At 42.2% G+C, this 24,504-nt stretch overlaps 1 protein-coding gene across 2 annotated transcripts in view; it reads right to left on the bottom strand.

The window, feature by feature from the left end:
* The window catches only part of HDLBP (high density lipoprotein binding protein), a 34,040-nt gene extending 9,816 nt beyond the window's left edge, over positions 1-24,224 (bottom strand). Inside the window, exons 1-17 of one of the 2 annotated variants that reach the window (XM_088479224.1) lie at positions 24,129-24,224; positions 10,641-10,707; positions 9,558-9,658; positions 9,307-9,461; positions 7,435-7,650; positions 4,965-5,171; positions 4,600-4,815; positions 3,947-4,153; positions 3,562-3,669; positions 3,279-3,383; positions 2,281-2,359; positions 1,792-1,931; positions 1,609-1,713; positions 1,413-1,526; positions 793-879; positions 566-697; positions 226-444 (exon numbers count right to left, since the gene is read on the bottom strand). In XM_088479224.1, the coding sequence (XP_088335350.1) occupies positions 226-444; positions 566-697; positions 793-879; positions 1,413-1,526; positions 1,609-1,713; positions 1,792-1,931; positions 2,281-2,359; positions 3,279-3,383; positions 3,562-3,669; positions 3,947-4,153; positions 4,600-4,815; positions 4,965-5,171; positions 7,435-7,650; positions 9,307-9,461; positions 9,558-9,633 (2,166 nt within the window). In that variant the 5' untranslated portion in view covers positions 9,634-9,658; positions 10,641-10,707; positions 24,129-24,224. Of the gene's footprint in view, positions 1-225; positions 445-565; positions 698-792; positions 880-1,412; positions 1,527-1,608; positions 1,714-1,791; positions 1,932-2,280; positions 2,360-3,278; positions 3,384-3,561; positions 3,670-3,946; positions 4,154-4,599; positions 4,816-4,964; positions 5,172-7,434; positions 7,651-9,306; positions 9,462-9,557; positions 9,659-10,640; positions 10,708-24,117 lie in introns of both variants that reach the window. The other variant, XM_088479225.1, reaches the window with a different exon arrangement.
* Positions 24,225-24,504: the final 280 nt, after the last annotated feature.

The following is a 24,504-nucleotide window of genomic DNA, read 5'->3' as shown; positions in this document are numbered from 1 at the left end:
CAGTAGGCCACCATTACCAGAGGTGGCAATCTACATGCCCTGTTAAATTATCACAGAAAACCTAAATTCCAAAAGGGAACCAGAATCAACTATTTAAAGTGGAGGGTCCTGGGACTGACCGTTTTTCGCTCAGCGCAATCACAGATTACTACAACAATTTTCTGAATATATCCAAGTACCTATAGATTTAACTCACAGGCACGAAATACATGAACGCTTCCTTACCTTCTCCTCAGCCAGATGCAGCAGCTGTTTCTTAGCTCTTTCCACATCCTGAGCTGGTCCACGAATAGTGACTGTATCACTGCCAGAGCCCTCACTTGGGAAGTGGATATGTACACCCCCGCACTCTTCCATGATAGAGCGTATAAAGCGTCCCTTCGCTCCAATAAGAGAATTGTGCAGTTTAGATGGAATGCTGACCTCCAGTTCTGTGATATTAGCCTGAAACAGTGAACACCGAGCACACTGAGTACTAACCATGTACAGATCAGTCAGTCAGTCTCCTGATCACGTTGTTTTAGTCAATCAATTAAGCAAAGTAAAATAATGTAACACTAGTTACCAGTTCCTTTTGAATGGCCAGAATTCTCTCTCGTGCAGCCTCACAGTTGGATTTCTTCCCAGTTATAACAATCATTTCCGAGTTACTGTTCTCAGCTGGGAGGTCAATTTTAGTGTTACATTCTTCACGGATCTAAACGGAACAAAAAAATAAATGGAATCAAAGCTTGTAATGAATAAAGGCACCAAGCAATGAAAACTGGTTCTCCCCTTTACCAGACTACATACCTTCTTAATATTGGCACCTCCTTTTCCAATGATGTTCTTATGGAATTGCTTGAAGATGGGCACAGAGATGGAATAACTGTTCTCCACCTGCAAAGTAAACACGAGGAAACCTCTAAACTTGCAGCCACCCACTAATGAAACCAATGTCACGATCAGAATGAGACAATTTAGTATACTTATTACTGAAAGGTTTCATCGGTATGAACACTTATGCCCTAAAGGCGTATTGGCAAAACTTAAGGTGGCTACATACTTGTGCGACAGGCAATCGTGCCGATGTCCAGACAGTACACACTGCAGTGATTAACGAAGGATGGATCATCCAGACCTTCACATTAACATGCATGGTGCCGCATGCGATATAGTCAGGTTTGACATGCAGCATGTAAAGACTGACTATGCCGCATGTGACCGCGGGAGTGTGCATACACTGCTTGATTTGGCCAAATCTGCACGACATCGCTCTAGTGTGTACCTGGCTTTATTCAACATATGAAATTAGTGTTTCATTAACAGCTGACTCAGATTGACAATTTTGGCATTAAGATCATGTAACATTTATATTCCGTGAATAGGGAACATAGGTATCCAAAGCCTGGATAGAAAGCCGCTGCCCTTACCATCTCCATTACCATCTTCTGCAGATACTTTGTGCACTTCTCCACCTCGTTCTTAGGCCCACGCAGCTGCACAATATCACTCTTGGTAGTTGGATCAGGGAAGTTAATGATGACCTAAAAGGGAGAACCGCCAATTAAGATCTCTGGGGAGGAGGTCAGAGAACTACCGATAGGGAATAAGACAGAAAATTCTCACATCAGGGAATTTCTCCCGGATCTCTCGAATTCTTTCCCCCTTCTGCCCGATTATTGTTCGATGGAACTTTTGCTCAATGATTAAATCCTTTGTGCGTTCGTTCTCCTACAAAAGAAACACAAGTCACTACAGGGGACTTGTGTTCACAGCACTAGACCTATAAATATTTCCTGCTGAACTCACCATGCGCAACGCCAGCTCTAACAGCTCTTTCTTCGCCTGCTGTACGCCTTGGGGGTCACCTTCAATACGGATCTGACTGCTCTTTTCACTGTCCTGGGGAATCCTTACAGAGACTTTGTATTGCTCCTTTATCCTATTAACTAAATAAACATGGACTCATTAACCTAGAAGAATTTAGCATAGTGTAGGGAAGCCTAATGTTGTCATCAACTTATTACATGGAAGACCAAAGCCACTCATTTAACCAAATATTCACTGCATCCTATGATTGCTCTACATCCAGATATAAATACAGCAAGTGAACTACAAATAAGAGGCTTCAGATCAGGTTATTTTAGAATCAACTCAACGGCTCATATTGGTTGTTTCCCCTCCCCTGCACCTTTCCAGGAGTCCAGTTACAATCACTACGACAGTACCCCAAAGTCACACATTTTCAGATATCTCCCATAAGCTATTGACCACACTACCCACTAAGCATATACTTACTGTTTGTTCCACTCTTGCCAATGAGGTGCCTATGGAATCGGTGTTCAATGTTTATTTCTGCAAAGTCCATTCGAGAAATCTAAATTAAACAAAAAACGTAAAAAGTTGTTGTTAGGCAACTACTGCATTATGAATTCACTGTGGCACAGCCTAATGGTCGCCCTGTCATCCTCAGCATGGCAGACTTAATACATAACTATTGTACCTTTATCCCAAGTCAACAGACTGGTTAGGCCTGATACAATGGCTTGGGGACAATTCAGGTTTTAGATTTATTGGAATTAAACAAGAATGACAATAGCCCCTGCCTCCTGGAGGCTGGACAAAGTATGATAATAGCTACTCAGTCCAGCTAAAGGCCCCATTTATCAGCAATGTATTGGGCTAATTCTCCATCTCCCAGATGCAGAGGCATCTACTTGACAGTCCCAACAAAATCTGATCGGATCTGCAAATTGGGGTTTTAACATTAAGAATATCACAGAATTCCAGACAGATCGGCGACCGACTGAAGCTGGTCGGCATTTCCGACTGGTGAATTGGCGGTTCCGGTTTGATCGGGGAAGGGGGGGGGTCAGTGAAACGCCCACCTGAAGTATAGGGCCCTTTAGTCGTATTAGAAGGTGGACAGTACCCCGGGGCTGGGATACCTCACGAGACGTTTATTTTGTTTAGATGAGAGGAGTTACCACCTATAGCAAATCCTTAATGCTAAGCCAGTCTTCCACTTTCTGAATCTGCTAACACAGAAGTTAGGATGACATCTGAGAAAGTACAGAACTGAATTAAGGGAAATATTAAAAAGTGCATGTTACATGTAGTTCTACAGATGTAATAAATATACTGTAGAGTGCAGATGATGGGACCCACCCATGTGTGTGTTTTATATAAGCATTAGTATCTAATATAGCATCTAGGTTAATCCTGTGAGATGCTTGACAAACAAAGAGGCAATAAAACGGTCTGGTTAGAGTAGAGAAGTGAGCAATCATTCTTACCAGATCCCTGACAAGCACTTCCATCAGTTGCTGAGCCACAGTCACATCCTCGGTGGGCCCTTCCAAAGAAATCTTGTCTTCCCCTTCTGTAAACTCAATGTGCACCTAGAGAGAGGAGACCATCAGCATCACAACCATACCGGCTGTTCATGAGAGAAACTAAAAGGTATAGGGTCTAGTCAACAAACAATCAATCATGCAAATTGAACAAGTGGCAACATAATATTTCAGGAACCCCAAACATGGTCTTTGGGCTCACATGAAGGAAAGACTGCTGTCCTACCTTTGGTATTTGCTGTGTGACCTTTGACAAATTCTGTCCTTTTTTGCCAATGATGAACCGATGCAACCATGAAGGAGCAGAGACTGAGGCCAGTGTGAAGCTGTTCGCCTACAGAAGAGAATAGATTGCATGTAGGTGGTTTCTGTTTATTCTGCTGGTAAAAACAGGCCCAAATGTAATAGCCTGAGAGTTTCTAACATTTAAAGCGGAATTTTTTATTTTTTTTTTAAATGGCAAGACCTACCAGACTTTGCCTTCTTAAAAAAAAAAAAAAAAAAATTGCTGCTTAAAGCTACAAGCTACATCAGTGAAGCCTCACAGCTGCCAGCAAGCCACAGTGTTATATCGGGCTATAGACTAGAGACACGCGGTGGGTGACCTGTACCTTAGCATACACTTCTGTCAGTGCCTGGCCCAGTTTCTCTGGCTCTCCCCGCAAGATGACAGTTTCTGAGCTGCTGTCGCTGGGAGGTATCTCCACAGACACCCCAGTGTGTTCCAAGATCTCCTGCAGGCTATTGCCCTTTGGGCCAATGACATACTTGTGTTGGGACTTCCTCACTTCTACTGCAATGCTGGTGGTTTTCTTCTTCTGCAGAGAAGAAAGGTCAGAAGAAAAGCTTATTTTATATTAGCTACTAGCATTGTGATTCATGTTTGTACCTATCAGAGAAGCCTATTAGATTTACCATGAATACATGACATCTATAAAGGAACAAAGCCAGGATGGTAGGAAACGGGGGAGGAGGACACAATGTCAAAGTGGTTAGTATTACTGCCGCACACCACGGGGGGGCATGGGTAGGATTCTGGGCACCATCTCTGTGGCATTTGTAGATGCCAATGTGCCTCTAATATAACAGAATGAGAGAACAATGAGTTGGCTAAAGGTAAATGTGGTAAAGTTGGATCAAACTATCCTACACCAATGATATAGTAGAAGTACAATAGTCTTACGGTCAATGGCACAATGTGTGAGAAGGGTATTTCCAGCAATTGATTCAGAGAAACCAGATCTCCAGCAAGAAGATACCTCACCTTTTCCTCATAGATTTGCCGGATTTTTGCTACTGCTTGGGCCAATTGGTCTTTCTCTCCAGTGCAGACGATCTCTGTCTTGTTGACACTTGGAGGTGGGATGTTTATCCTTGTTCCCGTTTCGTGCATGATATCATTCACAGTTTTGTTAAAGGGTCCAGCAATGAAAGGGTGGTAGGACTTTTCAATCTCTAATCGTTCCACTGCTCGTTTATCCTTGATTGTGATAAAGATATAGTCAAAAAAACAAAGCATTGTACAAAGCAAATGTATGTCTGGCAATATAAGTACTGATAAATGTAAACTGCTACCATTAAGGCGGCATTCTGAGAGTTCAAGTGTAGGCACATACACCACATCCTTACCTGCTCGGCCGAGATGAGCAGAATCTCATGCCTTGCTTTTTCAATGCCCTCTTTGGTGCCAGTGATCTTAATCTGGTTACTGGCTTCCTCGGGCCGGGGGATTTGAATCTTGGTAGCGGTTTTCAACTCCAGGTCCTGCAACTTCTCTCCATTTTTGCCAATCACAAAACGGTGGTGTTCCTTGGGGATAGCAACTGAGGCAGAAGCCTAGACAGATCAGTTAAAATTAAAAAAAAAAAAAAAAAAATGTCAATTGTATACCATTTCTCAACACATTGCATACAAAAACCCTACAATACTAGCAGCAAAAATTATTATTTGTTCCATAGGGAACCTTTTCTATGTACTACATACGAGTAAATCAAGGAGCCAAAACATTAGGACTCCTGCTGAATATATTGTTGCTCCTCTATGTGCTGCCAAAACAGCTCTGATCCATCAGGACCTCTGAACGTATCAAGTGAAATCTGGTTCCAGGATGATACCAAAAGATCTTTTAACTCCTGTAAATTATGAGGTGAACCCATCGCAGATTGGACAAGTAGATCCAAAACATACTATAGACGCTCTGATTGGACTGAGGTTTGAGGAGTTTGGATTGGAGGCCAGGGCCATACCATGAACTAAACCTTTTACACAAACAGTCTGCTCAGTGCGGCAGGGGAACATCATCCTTCTCAAAGAGGCCACTTCATTAGATAACACTTGCCATGAAACACTGTATATGGCCCACATTGATATTTAGGTATGTGGTACACTTCAAATTATACATACAAACGCATGACCGTGTTTGACAGTTTGCCAGCTGAACATTGCCCAAAGGATCATCAGCTCATGTTCTTGTTACAATGCACCCAGGTGCCATCTCTTCCATAGAAAAACGACGCAGGTGTACACGGCCACCCACAAACTGCCACAGAAAAAAGCGATTCATTGGACCAGACATTCTATCATTGATCCTAGGTCCAGTTCCAACGCTTGTGCTCCCATTAGAGGAACTTTTAAGCATTGACAGGAGTTAGAATGGGCACGCTAACTGACCTACGGCTACGCAGCAGGGTTTGATGCACTGTGTTGAGACCCATTAGTCCTGTTACAAGCATTAAAAATTTCCTGCAATTAGTGCAACCAGAGCCAGTCTGTTGGTTCCTATCAGACAGGATAGCCTTCGTTGAACTATCGGATTGATGAGTCTTGGTCGCCCAATACCATATTGGTGGTTTGTGGATGTTTCCTCCTCGGACAACTGTTGGTAGGAACTCAACATGGCTTACCTTGAGTGTCCCACAAGACTTGCAGTTTCAGAAATGCTCTTACCCAGTTGTCTGGGCACAACAATTTTACCCCATGAAAGTAACATGTTGACCGAGTGTACTTAATATCAGCTTACCATGGAATATATGTTACCTAGACATACACCATTTTTAGGAGACAATCAATCACTTCATATTCGACTGGTCATAATGTTTTGGCTTATGGGTGTATATAGTTAATTTAAAAAAAAAAAAAGTTATAGAAGAAAACTGCAGCATTACACAGAATGCCATACAATATCTGCCATGATGGAAAAACATTTCTTAAAGTACAAATTTAATCTACATAAATTGCTACAGTAAATCTAGGGTTGCATGCTCAACTTAACAGGCTAAAACATTTAATTCAGTGTGCGACATGCTACTATTCCTAGTGTTCACTCTAGGTCCAGCGTGCGTGTCCGAAAAGGGGCGTGGCCAATGCATAGATGCCAGGCGCATGCGATAGCAGTTTTCCCCCACCGGCAGGACACTGCGACCCGCAGGTGGGGACAGCACACGCTGGCTGTTTTAGTGGGGCACCGCTAAGGAGGGTAGGATGCTTTCTGCCCTCTAGAAATAGGGCGGCCGTGGCACCCTGCTAAAACACCCTAGCGGGAATGCCATTATTCCTATCCTATACTGAGGCAGCTGACATTATGGACATACAAAATATCTTTATACAGGGTGATGGCTTGTCCATGTCATACAACAGGAGTCATGTTACAGGCCAACACACTGCAGTACGTCAATCTCCAATCACAAAGGAAAGCTATAGCAACTGTGACGCCTAAACCTTTTAGGCAGTAATGGATCATCATCCGTATAATTTCAATGAGAAAAAGTACTCTGAGGAGCATGGCTGTGCTCTGAACCGAGACACTTCAGGACTTTAAGATCCTTCAATACATAGGTAAACATTAAATCTCTGCTGACATTAGATGCTGGCAGAAATGCTGCTTATTAACCTAATATTAAAACTTTCCCAGCAGATCAGTTAAATTAACCTTAAGGGGATTTAAATTGCATCATGCCCATAAATACTTGTAGTTCCCACTACACCAAACCCTTGGAGATGCTCAAACTCCCCCTCTGCTGATCACTGACATGGGAAAGTACTGGTGACAAGGCTAAAACTGCACCTTGTAATAATGTATACAGCAGAACATTCATCTTACCTGGGTCTGCAGCCGGGTCACTATCTCTTTCCGTGCCTTCATAACAGAATCAAGTTTTCCAGAAACCATGATAGACAAGCCTTGGTCTTTGGCCAGAGAAAGCTCCAGTTGAGCCCCAGTCTTCTGCATAATGTCTAAGCAAATTTTGGCCTGCTCGCCCTCCCCAAACTGAGCCATGTCCTTGTACTTTCGCTCCTCCAGAGGGACATGAAACACCTGGATAAAAAGGCAGGACAAGTCTGCGTTAATTTAGAAGGTCTCCAACTATTGAAAACATTTCAGTCCATTGCTGAGAAATGCAACATCTGCGTATGCAGGCTCAATATGAGCTTCCAGATGCGATATACATTCAGGCCAACAGGTGCCTTAACTCAATATAAGAGATCAATTGTTAGATGCAGTAAAGCATCAATATTATCAATTGCCAAATTGTCAGGATTTAGTACATCACCCCCCCCCCCCCATTAATGAAATAACTCTGCATCTAACCTGTAAATGAACGAGCCTAACCAAGCACTGTCTATTAACCAATTGGGTTGTGATTTGGCTGGCAAGTCCGCAATACATGCGTGCAATCTCCTCTTACATCACTGCTGGAATCACGCCCCAAAATGCTGTGCGAGCGGGATTCTGGAGCGTGTGCGCTGGAAGTGTGAGGGGGGAAGCTTGGTTCCCCTCTAAGCACTGTTTGGCTGATCTCTGCAGTAGATAGTACTGTCCACTCTGAAACATGCTCCGCTGAGCTCTGCATATGAAGGGGAGGGGGCAGTGGTATCTAGTGTCAGTGGGTGTGGGACAATTTAAATCAATAGGACACTGGAGGGCAGGTTAAAAAAACCAAAGCCCACTGGTCACAATGTAGAAGGATAAGGGGGTGGGCACTGTTATTAGAATTTTATTTTATTTATTTATTAACAGTTTCTCATATAGCGCAGCATATTCCGTTGCGCTTTACAATTGGAAACAAATAGAATACTACTGGGTAATAAACACACAGATATATAGGTAGGAAGGCCCTGCTCGTAAGCTTACAATCTATAGCAGTGGTTCTCAAACTCGGTCCTCAGGAACCCACACAGGTCACGTTTTGCAGGTCACCCAGCAGAAGCACAGGTGTATTCATTACTCAATGACACATTTTAAAAGGTCCACAGGTGGAGCTAATTATTTCACGGATTCTGTGAGGAGACCTGGAAAACATGCACTGTTTGGGGTCCTGAGGACAGAGTTTGAGAACCTGTGATCTATAGCATTTACGACCACTGGTCTATTACCAATAGGGGTGGGTCATTTTATAATGGGGTGGTGAGGGTGCAAAACACACTCTAGATATAAACATCTCTCAAAAAATAAAAAATAAATGTAAAAAAATTATAATATTTAAATACTTTTTAAACTGTAATTAAAAAAAAAATAAAAACAGCAATTTCTGAATAGTTTGTAGTAGTTAAGTGGTTAAATGGCAAATCAGATGTACACGTCTCCAGTTTACCCTGGAAATCTTAAATACTTGACACTACTACAGCAATGTGGTCAACTGCTTCGTACCAGCAAGTCTATGGAGTTCTATTTTAATAACTTAAGTAAAATCATATCCCAGATTTGCCCATCTGTTTTCATGGATTGCAAAACTATTTTTTGCTTCATAAAACATAACTAAGAATTGAGTCAAAAGATTGGTTGCAGCTTTTCAGGGGGGGCACACAATAACAAATTTCAGGCTATGTTCCAAATCACAACGATGCAATCCTTTTCCAGCCAATGGCTTATAGGATACCAACCCCAAACAATTTATAGTATATACAATGTCCTCAGGAAGTGCACATAGGGCCATACACTACAAACCACTCATGAGATGCTCTCGAAACGTACCTGAGTGATAACGGAAGACTTAATAGGCCGAATCTTGCTCCATGCACCTGCAGGTTCAGAAGTGGTCTCACTGCCAACAGCCTTTTCCGGGAGGGGTGGGAATGCATCTTTGTAAGTGGGGGGATCATTTTCCTCTTCCGATCCAATGGCTGCCACTTTAATTGGGAAATCACAATTTCTTATGTCTTACTCAAATTAAGAGCAGGTAATGGCTTAGACTATAGATTGTGTATATAGAACATTGTACCAACCTCTGACCGCTGGTTGGGTCAGCCCACTGCGATGTTCATCAAAGCTTTCCTGGGTAAGAACCGCTACCGAGCTCATTGTCCCACGCAAATCCGTGTAACCACTGCAAGAATTACAGTTCATTTCCCAGCAACAATGTTGTTTATGTTCAGTTTTCTAACCATTATTACTGCTGTTTATCTTAGAATGCAGCAAAAAACAAAAACAGCACCACACAGCGGAGAAAGAGCATAGTACATAAAACGTATAAAGTGTAGGACCAGCAAACAAAAGGCAACTAAATGTGTAGCCTTACAAGATTTGTCTGCCATTAAAATATCACTTAATTCATCTGTAAGAGAACACAATGCTGACATAGGGGGTGTAGCCTACTCAGAGGACAGCCAGTTTGTTCACTGAACCAATATACACATGAGAATGCAGTTATCAATTCACCAGGACCTAGCAACATTGAGGCTGCAGGTGCTGAATGACAGGGATGTCAACTTCCGAGAAGGAATAGGCTGAATATTGGTTCAGTCCACAACAGATGCATTATAACATTCTACTTTATGTGCCACTAATAAGCTGCCTGCATGACAGTGCAATCATCCAAACATGCAGCTTTTTTCAGCTTTACATTTACATACTTAGTTATCTGAAATACCTGAGGTTAATGTCATCATTTGCAATATCGCATACTTCAATACACAAACACCACGATAATAAATGTATAATATAGACTTGCCCAGCAGCAGAATAGTCTAAATACTATGTACATACAGGAATCATTAAATCAGATATTGACTATTCATTGGCATCCCCACACCCTATTAATAAGCTATTGCAGGCATTCGGACAGGCTTGACAAGTTAGTTGTGTTCATGCACCTGTAACTCTCTGTCCATAGTTCTAAGTGTAAAAACAAAAAAAAGCACAACTTCATTCTACACATGGATGGAAAGTACAGTACTGTTACCAGCAATAAAAAAAGTCCCTGCTCAATTAGAATTACAGTATGCAGAACATTGGTAAACAGAGACCTGGCCAAAATCACTTTATTCAAATCAAGTTTAAAAGGAAAATGAGAAATGGACACAACTTACCAGCTAAAGGGTCAAAAGCCAGAAAGTCCGTCCGGTGAGCTGAACGCTTCTTTCAGCCTGCCAGCTTCTGCGGATCAACATCATCAATTTAGGAAAGATGATAAAAACCATAGCAAGCCATGCTTAAATAATCTGTGGTGGTGTATATTAAAAATAGACATGTAAAGGACAAATTCTATTACAATCTAAGAGATACTGGTAAGGAATTACCTATTCTGTCGCTAGACAGCCCTGGAATATGGCACTAAATGGATGACCATTATACCCCAGGTTTAAAAAACAATAGCTTATATTTTACAACCACATACTGTTAGACTATCAGATAAGGCCAATCAATTATCGCTAGATATGGCACCAATTAATGAATTGTACAGTGCGTAACGAAACCATATCAGCAGTGACATGGATTAGTGTCTCAATAAAGTAGAAGTTATTTAATGAAAGAATGAGGAAGACAACAAAGACTCTGCAGGAGGCAAATGGTAACACAAACAGCAATAAAACCCAAGTTCATCCACTCTGAAGCCCAGAGAAAGGGGTTTAATTAACCACACAATGATTAAAACAACAAGTACTTCAACCTCTACCTCAAAGTCAAGAGATTTCTTATCACTGAACAAGACAAGTGACAAACAAAACAAACGTAGTTAAACATTTGTTTTCTCTTAAGTAGAAACAAACTAATATGTATCTATACATGCCCAGAACCCCCTTTAGTTGTAACTACCAGCTTCATACATCTGGACACTGCAGGTTTTCACCTATTCTCTACAATATTGCTTGAGCACCAACTGCTCAGATGGGGAAAGTTGTTAAATAACAATCGATTAATGCCAGTATAAATAGTGTTCTTCAGTGGTAAAGTAGTTAAATTGATGCCTCATAGCACGGAAGTACTCTGTATGGGTTTATAGGGTCTCCTCACAACATCACAAATCATACTGGCAGAATTGACATCTGACCCTAGAGTGTGTGGCAGGTACTGATGTGAATGATTAAACAGTTCCCATAAAGTCCTGTGTTATCTGTTGGCACCATATACATAAATGAGGATTATGTGAAGTTGAGTCAATCGTTGAACTTATTGGCCTTAACTCTGTTCTGTTCTCACACCGTGGTGGTGTCGTGGCTTTTCAAAGTAGTCAATTGCTGGGGGCTCTGGCTGGGGGATTTAAAAAGGCAATATTAAATGCAAGTTTATGTTCTGCATTTAATACTAATGCAGTTTTAAATCCCACAACCAAAAAGGCTACCATTTGGTAAATATGCCACAGTCTTCCTCTACATGGAGAAAGGTTCTCCTATATGCTTTCTGGCAAATACTAGAGAACTCATTAGGAATTGCAATAAATTCTGCTACAAAGTATTTCTTTGCCCTAACAAACTAGAGCTGCATCACTACATTAATTGTCTTTGTAACTTTGCACCTTTTAGCTGGATTTGTTCCTAAGCCTAATAAGGCCATGTGAAAATACAAGAGTCAATTTCTCCAACAAAGGGCTCGATTCAATTGCACGTGATGTAAATGGCGCCGAGAGATAGCTCCTGGAGCTTTTCTATTCTGCGCGGTGTTTAGTCGGAGAATGCCTGTTCTTGTTACTAAACAGCCTGTTTAAGGCGCGAGAACGGGCATTCTGCGACCTAACTTCCCGGCGCGATGCTGTTTTCCAGGCGCGAAGGGCAGATAAAAGCCTCGTGCCTGGATTTTTGTCTGATTTCTGCTCGCATCCCCAGAGGGGTACGAGAAGAAATCCTTAGTCGGGCTTAGCAACGCAGTGTATTGAATAGCTGCAGGAGCTATTCAACTGCCTCGCACGCAAGCGGAACGAGTAGTCGCTGCAATGTCACGTAAACGCCAGCAATGGAACTCTAGGCACTGCTGGAGCTATTCAACTTCACGTTCAATTCAATTCCCCCCCAGGTCTCCAACCTACAGATGATTGGTTTAGCCAATTCTGTACAAATTCACAGTTGTGCCAATATCTCAATTAAATATGGTTATGCTTAAGGGAGATTAACTGTTAAATAAATAAAAAAATGAAAAAAAAAAAAGCTATTCATGGTGAAGCCCACACTAACCATCTCTGCAGGAATTTTCACAGGCCGGTCACTTTGAAAACTTACTAGAAACACTTTATGGGCACTGTATAGTAATAGTGTAAAGTGGAAGTCTGCAGTGATGCTTCTAAAGCAACCATATGCATGTCTCCTACGATGGGACGATGTCTAATGTAACATACACTATTAGCGAGGACTTTACTTTCTTATTGCAATGAACCTTGGACCATCAAGACAAAAGAACCATGTACTGCACAATACTTATCTATGGGAAAAAGACTGGGATAATTACACCAAATTTCCATTGCTGCAGACATGCACCAGTTTGGTTCTGATAAGTTTTACACCAAAGTTCCAGGTCTGACCTGGGATTTTGAACACGGGTGCAACCAGACTTCAGTCCCCTGGTTACTCCTGGGACGGCCCCGTTCACAGTGCACCCGTGTGCAGAGGAACTTTACCCGGCACTTGGTGAGGACATCTCTAAGCACAGGGAAATCCGGATCTCCCCATGCTGTAAACGGGACCTGGGTCCCACCCGTGTCCAACCCGGCTTGCTTCCAGAGTTGGATTGCAGTCACTGGACCCAGGTTATTTTGTGGGGAGCTGTTTCCACTGGGCAATAACTTGAGTTTTTCACTCAGGGGAAAAGTGGTATTTGTGCCCATTGTGTAACTTATTCACAGTTGATTTAAAACCTCCAGCGGTCAACAAAAATTGGTTCCCTGCTCGACAAACACAATGATGCTGGAATTTGTAACCTGCACAACACTGTACATCCAGAGACGCATACTTAGGATGAGCAGAGTACAGTAAAAAGATGCACACAATATAGCATGTAACTCAGAAGATATAGCCTAATTAGCCCTAGGCTAGTCTTGCACCCTATTCACTGGAGCTAGTGTTTGCTCGTCCATGAAATCTACATCTACTTGATTTTCAGGTGTTTTTATAATTTATATATTTCATATTTTATTAGGTTAGTGTTTCTATAAAAGAATTACATATAGCTTTATTGTTACATTTGACTCAGCTTATGTGTATTTTTGTTGTGATAATACCGATAAGAATACTTGAGCTAATGCTTTGTATACCTCCTTTAGTGCATCATCAACTGAGATTATAGGCTATTACTTGGCAAGCAGCTTACCATTTCTTTCGTACCAAGATTGTTTGATAATACATTTTACTAAATCAGCAACACATGCATATTTGTCATCATTCTATCTTTCATAGCTATAGCATATGCGAGTTGTTTCAACATTTGAGCGTTTCGTTTTGAAAGAGCACAAAAGCCCAGGCTCTCCAGATGTTGAGAAACTACAAGTCCCAGCATGCCTTGCCAGTTTTGCTGTTAGGAAATACTAAAACTGTAGCAGGGAATGATGGTACTTGTAGTTTCACAACAGCTGGAGACCCACAGGTTGGCCAGGCCTGACCTAGCACATAGCGTCCCGGGTGACAAGACTTTCTTACAGATATCAGGTTCACTATTAGAAATAAACAGGGAAAACAAACAGACTAAGGTGCTAACAAGCAGTGCAGAGCTTAAACAGTCCGTGCTGCTCAGACATCCTGTTGGCCATTTTGTACAATTCTGTTGGAGGTTGTGTCTGCTACGTGTGGAAACAGGGGTTTCCCTGAGTTGAAACAGATGTGCTCAGTCAGCTGAAGTCTACATCAGTTTAACTACTAAGCAGCCTGCTGTTGCCAATGAAAGCGAATGTACAGACTTGCAAAGTAAATTTGGATGGGGAGATGAATGTGTGTACATCCCAATTACACATGACAGATAAAAATGCACCGCTTGTTTTACAGTTTATTTTCTGTGCTGCTGGGGATAATGCAGATGTGTCCTCAGTCTCTCATGGACGGTAAGAGCCTCATGGGAAGAGCAGAAGTCCCTGTAGTGCCTGTTTCATATGTAATCATCTACAGCAACACAAAGCAGTATGCTACAGTAACCCTGATAACCAAGGAAACCTCATTATACCAGTGGTCTGCAAGTAATATACTATTTATCTATGACTCGCACACAACACAAACAGATGGTAAGCTCCAACAGGGCCCTCTGTGTTCTATTACTCAGTTACTGTATTTGTTGGCTATATGAAAGTTTACTTGGTCCAATATACACAGCAGTGTAGAATACGTTGGCACTTTATTAGAGAAATAAGATTAATAGATGCATGCAGAATTATTAAGGTGCCCATACACTGTGCGATAAATCAAACGATCCGATGGATTGGTGCGATTTGGCTGCTCTATTGTACCGTGTATGGGCACGATATCAGATGGTGCACTCACCCGAGGGGTCGTACATCGTACACACAGCTTACTGCAGGTTCAGTCGATCAGTGGATGCGATGTGCAATCTCATGCAGCACTATGCGGGTGGGGGGAGCCAGCATATAGGGTGGTCGGCCACCTGATCGCACCGTGTGGGGACCAACCGATATGTCGGACATCTGTTCCCCCTTTGCATCACACGGTGCATATTACACAGTGTATGGCCAGCTTTAGGCTGTGTACACACCTAAACGACCGGCAATTGTGCTGACGTTCAGGGCAATTTGCCTTCACCCTGGACATCGCATGATTGCCGGTACACTGCACAATTTAATAAACGACAGAACAATTGCTTGTTCTGTCCTTCAATAATATGTATGGTGCTGCATGTGATATCGTGTGATTGATTGGCTGTGCTGCGCAATCACACGATAATGCAGGCAACCAGCGGGAGCGCGCGCAATTGTGCATACACACTAGGTGATATACACGATATGTCGTGCAGATACGCCAAATCGTGCAGATATCGTCCTGGTGTGTATACACCCTTAGACTTTCTATCCTCCCGAGTTACATGTAAAGTAGTGTCGGGAGGCAGCTACATTTATACACTATACTAATGCTCATTATGCCACAACTCAGGTAGCAGACAAACCAGAGTGGGCATCCTGCGGCTCTCCAGCAGAGCATGTTAGAAATTATCATTCCATCACTGCTGGAGGGCCACAGGCTGCCCAAACCTGACTTGCAGAAAAATCCCAGTCTGGCTACACGAGTCCATCCGCTTTGGGCGACCAAGTCAGTACCGCTGGAAATGAAAGATCAAACCATGCTTCCCGGAGCACGCACCAATAACAATATAAGAGGATAGTCCTGTAATAACTTACAATCTGTTGTTTGGAGCTTACTGGTACAATAAAGTTGACTATTATCAGGCCTACAGTAGTATCATGGCTTTGAATCAGGCACTTGAAGGAACTATACATGCAGAAACTTCTGTTCAGACCTTTATGCCCCAGGCATGGGCTGCTCCAGCAACAGTTACATCGATGTCCCACCCCTTACACCTAGCTATAATAACTAGAAGGGAGAGGTCTGAGCTGGAATGCCCATACCCAATTTATTGCTTCTGTCTCTGTACATTTTGGAACCTGCCTTAGGGCCTTATTCATAGGTGGACACTAAAGCATGAGCAGCTGCACTTTCGTTCAGATTTGCTGTGGTGCAAATGCTAGTCTCAGCCTTCCCCTTCTGTAACTGCGAGCGGCGGAGATTGCAAGGCCTGAGATGCCCACTTACAATGTCCGTGGACAGTGCAAATAAGTTTGTTGACTGAAACACTCCACCATCAGTGCACCATTGCAATGATCATGGACACTCAAGAAGCCGTATGACTGGCAGTGTCTTTCTGAACTTTCGCTAATAATGGCAGCTGTGTGCGTTTGAGAACACAACCACATTTACCGACACTTAACACTCCAATGAGACCGCTTTGCTTGTGCTCGCTTCAAGCCATCACCCAGTCTCCTCCCAGGAACGCCTATGGCTGTCCGTCACCAGCTCTATTACTAGCTGCTACATACCCAATAGCGGTCAATGTGTACACTCAGGGGTATGCATGTGCTGTAAGAGTTTCTCAGACTATTCACACAAGTGCAGTAGCAAATAATCGCTCAAAAGCACAAACATTGGGCACGATTCTATTCAACGTGAAGTCAATCGCGCCGGAATCAGCTCCTGGAGCTAGTCACTTCATTGTGCTGCTAAGCCTGACTAAGGGTTTCTTCTCGCATACCTCCTGAGATACGAGCAGAAATCTGACAAAAGTCCAGGCGCGATGCTGTTTTCTGCTCTTCACGCCGGGTAAACAGCATCTCGCTGGGAAGTTTAGTGGGAAAATTGCCCGTTCTCACGCCTAAACACCCTGTTTAAAGCGTGAGAACGAGCTTCCCCAACCTTGAGCTCATTCTCGGCGCTATTCACTTCGCGTTTAATTGAATCGTGCCTATTCACACTGCATCTGTGCTGAATCAGGCCCTTTGGCCCCACAGATATGGTTGCACCCAATAACATAACTAACCAATAGTAACGTTGGGACCAACTAATAATTATTTCATCAGATCCCACATTTTCCATAAACTATTTCATGAACTCTAATGTCTATACCAGACAGTGGTACTCCAGGAGTCAGACCCCACCATTTATGCCTATTTCAGGGTAAAGGGATGTAGAATTCAAATTTCTAAAAATATGTTTTTAGATTACTTTATTTCATGGTCTAAATTTAACCAACAGGTCGCAACCATGTCAACCAGTCAAATCATCTCTCATTAGGTTAATCTATGCCAGACTCAAAAATATTAGTACCTGCCAAGAGGTTGTCATGGTTACAGATCATGTGTTTTAGGTGATCTATTATATATCAAGCTACAAGTATTGAGGTACACAAACTGGGGGATCACATCCATAATACCCGAGGCTTACCTTAAACTAAAATGTAGGAGCAAGTACACTTTGCAGTGATTTAACATCCCATAACAGAATAGTATATCATTTGTCCCAGAAAACACTTATTTTCCATTTATAAATTTTAATTGTTGTCCCTATTTCAGTTTCCACAAGGAACACATGCAAGGGAGATTAAATAAGCTTCATAGGCATTCTGGTAGATTCATTGCTGAAAAGTCAAACTAGCACTAGCATATGGCCATATACGAGCAGAATAAATTGACTCCGATTGGACATTCTTACAGGTTGTATTATTGTACATCTAGAGGGCAAAAAGCTGCCTTGGGAAAGCAGACTTAAATCATTTTGCCTTGAAGTACCAATACTATTGACACTGACAATCTTATAATATTAATGCTTTCGCAGACTCACGATGGAACAAGGCTGTGGGGATACTCGGGCACTATAACTACACAAAAAAAGCTAATTGACTGGCATTTTATTTTTACTCTTGTGTAAAGCTTGTGTTGTTTTAAAAGAAACTAACAGCGTTGTATGATAAAAAAAAAAAAAAAAAGTGTGCACAGCCAACATTAATCACTCAACCAAAAGGAAATATACCTTGTTTTACATTCTATGATCATACATACGTTTCTACATGAAGCCTTGTTAAAACAGCATTCAAGATACAACATTTTGGGCGGAATTCAATTGTTTTTGCGGCCCAGATCTCCCGTCTAAAGTGACGGGAAATTGCGGGCCGCTATTCAATTGTGCCAGCTTTTCGTGCTCATCGCGCCCAAAGTGGTTAACCCAGACCAAAGTGCTGGGCACGATAGCGAAAAAGTGCCGTTTGGGCACCCAAACAGGTCACTTTTCGGTGATTTCAGCTCACACCCCTCTGGGGCTGCGAGCTGAAATGGAGCACTGGCAGCTTATCGCACCCGACAGGAGCAACAATTGAATAGCTCCATCGGGTGCGATGGAGGCTGGAAACAATTGAATTCCGCCATTAAAGTGACGTGTCCTTCAGACGTCTAATGTGCAGGCTACTGTAGAAGACAACCACTTGCAACCTTTACTAAATGCAGTTTTTCTTCTAGTATCCTTCTGAGAAACTACAATCATAGCATATGCCTTACCTGTCATTAGACAAAGCTACTTGGCGTCACTTGATAAAATTGCATGCAACAAAGCCATGTTGAACAGGAAGAAACACAAGGTTCAATTGCCTTATGTACTGGCAGGATGGCAACCACAGATAAAAGGTTAAAGCTACCATGTCAGTCTGACATCTTCACAATAAACTTTAAAGATTCCTTTGCTTTAGGAACATAAAATTAAAGCTTGCTATATCTGCATATGTTTGACTACTTCAACAGATGTTCTACAATTACTGTGCAAATAAACATTACAATGAAGAACACTTTAGCATAGGCTTTGAGGCAGAGCTGTAATCAAACAATACTGAAAGATTCAGCTTTTTATTTTATTACATGTTAACTTTTACACTAAATTACAAATAGAATAAAACACAGGTGGGAATAAAAGTGCCAGTCAAAACAGTTAAACTGGGCAGGGAAATATCACACTAATGCTTCCCAACACTAGAAGACAGGCAAAAGACTGTACAATTATAGACATTGCAATCATGCAGTCGTTTGTCTGTTTATTATGTGATGTGCCTACACTGAACGAGCAGTCATTCAGTGTAGGAACATCAATCATCTACTAACATGCGGTCGTCAGGTTGACCAGCATGTTTGCCCGATGATAGATGGTCTAAAACGACTAGTGGGCACGTGAATCGCTGGCCGTTTTAGACATTTTAGTGAACGATCTTAAAACTATTAATGAACGATTGAACTATAACTACGTCGTTATCGTTCAATTGCTCAATTTAATCGACTGGTGGATGGGCACCTTTACTTCTGATGCAGGAACTCCATACAGCCTGCTGTGTGATGGATTATACATCCCACCAAGAACTACTGCAATCAGGCTAGACCAATATGCAATATGTAGCACCTATCCTTGTGTATGAATGCCTATTTCACTACAGAAAAATGCCAAGTACACTAGACGATCTCGTCCGATCTGACTTACGAGCTCAGTACACATCTCTAGCGTGTATGGACCTTAAGCTTTTGAGTGAGGCCCTCTTAACTCTTTAATTCAATTGTTTTATTGCACCCTATCTTTTGTGTAAAGGGACGGGAGATCAGGGTGCAATAATCAATTGTGCATGTAGTGCCCAAATAGACAGGGTTTAGCCATGTAAAACGCTAAACCAGTCTAATGTCCTACTTTAGGAGCCCAAAGTGCCAATTTATCACATTTCTGCTCTCCTGCCTGTGGGGCTGCTAGCAGAAATGTGCGCTCCTGCAGCTGTATGTACCCAAACACAGCAACAATTGAATTGCTCTGTCGGACACCTAGCACCATTAGCAGCGGGCAAAAACAATTGAAATCCCCCCGTGCCTATTACCCAGTCTGGTTTTAATACGGTTTTGTTTCTCAAGTGTAAAAAACTAAATATGCAAGCAAATGTTAATAAGATACAATCAGATCAAATTAGCAGCACTACAGAAAATATTTTGAAACTTTATAGACCTAAAAAGAGGCCTTAGCGTGGTAGCCCTGCCTACTGCAAACCATCTATTAAAAGGTCAGATGTAAGAGAGAAAGATTAGTAGGCGGATGCACTATAAGTGATGAGGAAGTGTTAGGAGGAAGGGTCGCTGCACATAGGGATAGGGATCAGCAAGGATCACTGTCAGGGTGCAGAACCTCAGCAGGTGTGTTATGTGCTGAGAAGGAGGCTGTCTCCTAGCATAGAGCAGTGTGATCAGCAGGGACAGGCTCCTCTGTACTGCCACCTCAGCACAGCCTGTATTACCGGTATGGGGGAGGGGACTACTTAAAGGGCCAGAGCTCCCTGCCAGCTCAGCATGCATGGGACAGTGCTCTCTGCAAGAGATTAACCATTTTGCTGCCTGCAATAGAATTTCTACAGGTCTCTTTGAGGGAAAAAAAAAAAAAAGATACAAACGAAGTTCACATACAGATTAAAAACATGTTTTTGCTAGCATTAGGCTGGGTACTGCGGATACTTCCATACGGTTGAGGATTAGCAGGAAGATGTGATAATTATGTAATAAGGTACAGAATTACAGAGGAAAAAAAAAAAAAAAAAAGTACCAAAAACACATCAAAATAACTATGTCCTAGAAAGACCTTTCCAAATACATACAGGGTTTTCAGACTTTTAGCCATACATCTGCAAACTCTTTTCAGTCCTACTAGATCCCTGTCTTCTTCATAAACCAACCCAAAAAGTGACAGGGAAACATCATGAAAGGATAATTAAGGAAAAAAAGTCCAGGAAAGGTTTTTATGTGCTGGTTCCACAGGCCAGATGCTAGTGACATATTCCATTCAGCCATAAGGTCACCTCAGTACTCAGGTCTGACACATCCCATGTTTATTTTACACAAACATTTTGTCTAATCACCTCTCAGTATTGGTTCAATTAAACATGCTACATAGTCGCTCCTTCAAACAGAGCCTGTGTCTTTAATACAGACATCCCTTCAGATAGCAGAATGCTTGGAATTACGGAATGTGCTCAGATAGAGCTTTTTTTCACGAAGCCTGTGACATAGGGGGCGGCGACCCAGCTTTACAAACAGGACAACGATCAGCATTGGCTCCCTTCTTCCCTGATCATCAGCCTAGGTCCCCTGCACTAAATGCTGGAACTGTATTAAGACTCCAGAACACCAATTATACTTTCAAGGCTGACATTGTATATTGTGATCAAAAGTGTAATCCTATTTGGCAAATTTCTTAAAATCTTAATGCGGGCTTTTAGGCTTGAGCTATATTTACACATTAATCAGCCTTTTCTTTAGAAAAGTCCTCCCAAATGCTACATATGAATCTCCTTTTGCCACAGCTAGGCAGCCAAATGAATATCCCATAGGCAATCAGACCATTACCCTTTCATTCCGACTTGAAATTATTGGCAAACTATTAATCCAACAATTCAACTACATTACGTAGCAGACAGGATAATAACTTTTGTAAGGTTCTTGTCCAGTATTAGAATTCCATAACATATCCTGTATGACTTTTTTAAAAGCATCTGGTACGAGTGCACGTAGCCTAGCAGTCTCCACTAACACATCTAAGAAATACATTCCACACTGAGCCTCCAAGGCAACATGTGATTCAGCAATGTATTAACACTATGAATAAGGCCCTACATCGAAATTAATTTTCTTTTTTTTTTTTAAACATATTATGCCTAAAAAGAAACAGTGTGATATTGTAAACTTATTTTCATTAAAAGAAAAGCACACTTCTGGCAAGACAGACCATTGGACTAGTTTACAAGGGACATGTAAATCACCTACAAACCTCAAAAAAACACTGAAACCAAACTAGAGCTGAAACTGCCAACTTTAATCAAATTGAAGATTTATTTTACATGAATGTGGTGTTGCAGACAACCAGTGGAGGGTAGTTTCTACGCCCTTATAGAACATAGCCTCCTTAGCCGCAAAGACTTGCCAACATTGTGACAGCTAATTAAGAAGCTAAGAGAAAACAAATTATTACCAAGCCAAGAATGTCACCTTCAATAAACTGCATTAGGCCATTCAACCACATATGGGTCAAAAGCCTCATTTTAATATTGTAGCAACTTTAAGACCTACATCTAAGAAAACATTTATGAATAGGTTATTTGTATCATTAAATTAAAGGTTGTTTTCCCACCAGATATATGGAGACGAAACTAAAGCAGGTAGCAAACAAAATACACTAATGGGAGGATTCAATTGTTTTAAAGCGAACGCAGCTCCAGTCTAACATGATGGGAGCCATTTAAATTGTCTGTGCCGCGGATGCCTATTTCTGCGAGCAGACGTGTCCAGAATCTGGCTTTTGGGTGCTCAAACTTAACGCGCCACAGTAGTTTGCACGGGGTTAGCCACATTAAGCAGCAAACACTGGTGTATTTGGGCGCAACATGTGCTATAAGTAATGGGCACCTACGGCACTCACGCCCATCAGTAAAACAATTGAATACCGCACATCGGGCACCTAAAAGCAATTGATTTCCCCCCTTTAGAATATACCAAGCTTTTTATAAATGACCTAAACAAACCACTTTTCTGGCACCGAGCACTGTCCAACATCCTGAGTAATTATAACTGCCGAACATGTAACAGGTATAAGAATTAGTATATGAAGTTCACAATTAGACATTCGTTTTGGATGACTGTGTAGTGTAAACCATTTTAGTGTGACGCAAACAGTAATATAGAGGTTACCCTTTATCTACCTATTTAAGAACAGAATAGACAAGTAGTTTGCCAATGCAAATGCTATGTAATTATTCACCAGTGAGATTAAAACAGATTCATAACAAGAGAAAGTCAGCAAGATAACATTATTGAAGTAGTCTTATTTCACTTGCAGGGCTTGCAACATCCACTGCTAGCTGGGAGATGGATTAGGAGGATTTCACCTCCCCCTCTCCTAACTCTGCATATCCCTCCCACTCTAGGCCTCTTTCAATGCCAACGTCACCATTTCAGGCCCAGGTTAAACCACTGCTTCTTGCTAGGTACAGAATTTAACGCTCTCACATCTACAGGTGCCAAACAGGTAGCTGATGAAAAAGGAGGACTGAATAAAGGCAAAAGTGCTGGAGAAGTAAAATATTAGGCCTTACAACCCATTACCTCTAGCTATAGTAAGTGTACTAATATCACCTAGTACCATATGGCCGCAAAACTGTGTACAGCAACACCACACACGTGAAAAGGAGTACTATACACTAAATATTCAAATAAAATGTCTCATCACTGACACTCTGCAAAGACTGGAGAGGTTTGGAAACAGGTACAGGCTCCATCTAAACAGTTTTCAGAAACTCTGATCTGAAGATCCGGTTATGCTGAACCAAAAGACACTCCTTACAGACTTTGTGTCGCCACTAGCAGTCAGACACCGCACAAAGGGGGCACAGCAACGTCACAAAAATAAGGTCACGTTTACCATTCACCTTACAACACACTTTAGCTCACAAACCTGATCAGTGGATAAATAAGTTAATGGTCCAGGACTGGACAAATGGCAGGTAGCTGCATCCCTATTTGTGTCACTACATTCCCATATCTATAAAACACCCAGCCAGCTCCTCATGGTAACAATGCCTGGCTCTGCCCTTACATATTAATCAGATCCTGCTAATAGGCTGTAGAGGATATGCACAGTATATATATATATATATATATATATATATATATATATATATATATATATATACATACACACACACACACACACACACACACACTATAAGGCAGGGGTAACATATGGGAGAGGTATGAGTGCAGCCATCAGCAGTACAGCACTGGGGACGTGTGATCTGGATCAGACAGACATCGATCGTGTTGAATAAGACATGGACCGGATGGCACGTCGGCCAGAGACCTATAGGGTTGTCTGGACGTAGAGTCCGGCTGACTCAGAGAGCACAGAGTCAGACTCCGCTGTCTCCCATACAGATTACACCACGTAGCAGCCCCAGCCCAGCGCACTTCCGCTGACCCTCCAGCAGGTACCGGGCCCCACCGCACTCTGCACCAGCACCCCCCATTCTCCCCACCTCACACTCACTCCGTGTCCCGATCCGCTGACTGCCGGGGAAAGCGCCGGGCGCCTCGTCCAGTACTTATATACAGCTCGCTGCAGCCTATCACCTGCGGGAACGTCATCAGCCGCGACACGTCAGCCGGAGAGCGGAGCTGGGGAGACAGAGGATGTGGAAATGCGTCATCGTAAAGCAGAGGGCGGCACTGGGTTTTTTTTTTCGAAGGAAGAAGCTTTATTTAAAACAATACTTGAATGATAGTGAAACGTGACTGACAGTGACGTCCCATTACCTAGTAGTCTAGAGTAGATTTTTGCCTCCTAAAACAGGGACGGGCTAATTAGTTTCATCCGAACGCATGCAATATACATGTTACAGGGCTCCTGTTGCATGTTGCTAACG

The sequence above is a fragment of the Taudactylus pleione genome, unplaced genomic scaffold (assembly GCF_031769625.1).
Source record: "Taudactylus pleione unplaced genomic scaffold, aTauple2 ptg000229l, whole genome shotgun sequence".
Taxonomy (NCBI): Eukaryota; Metazoa; Chordata; class Amphibia; order Anura; family Myobatrachidae; genus Taudactylus; species Taudactylus pleione.
This window is presented reverse-complemented; position numbering and strand designations above follow the sequence as displayed.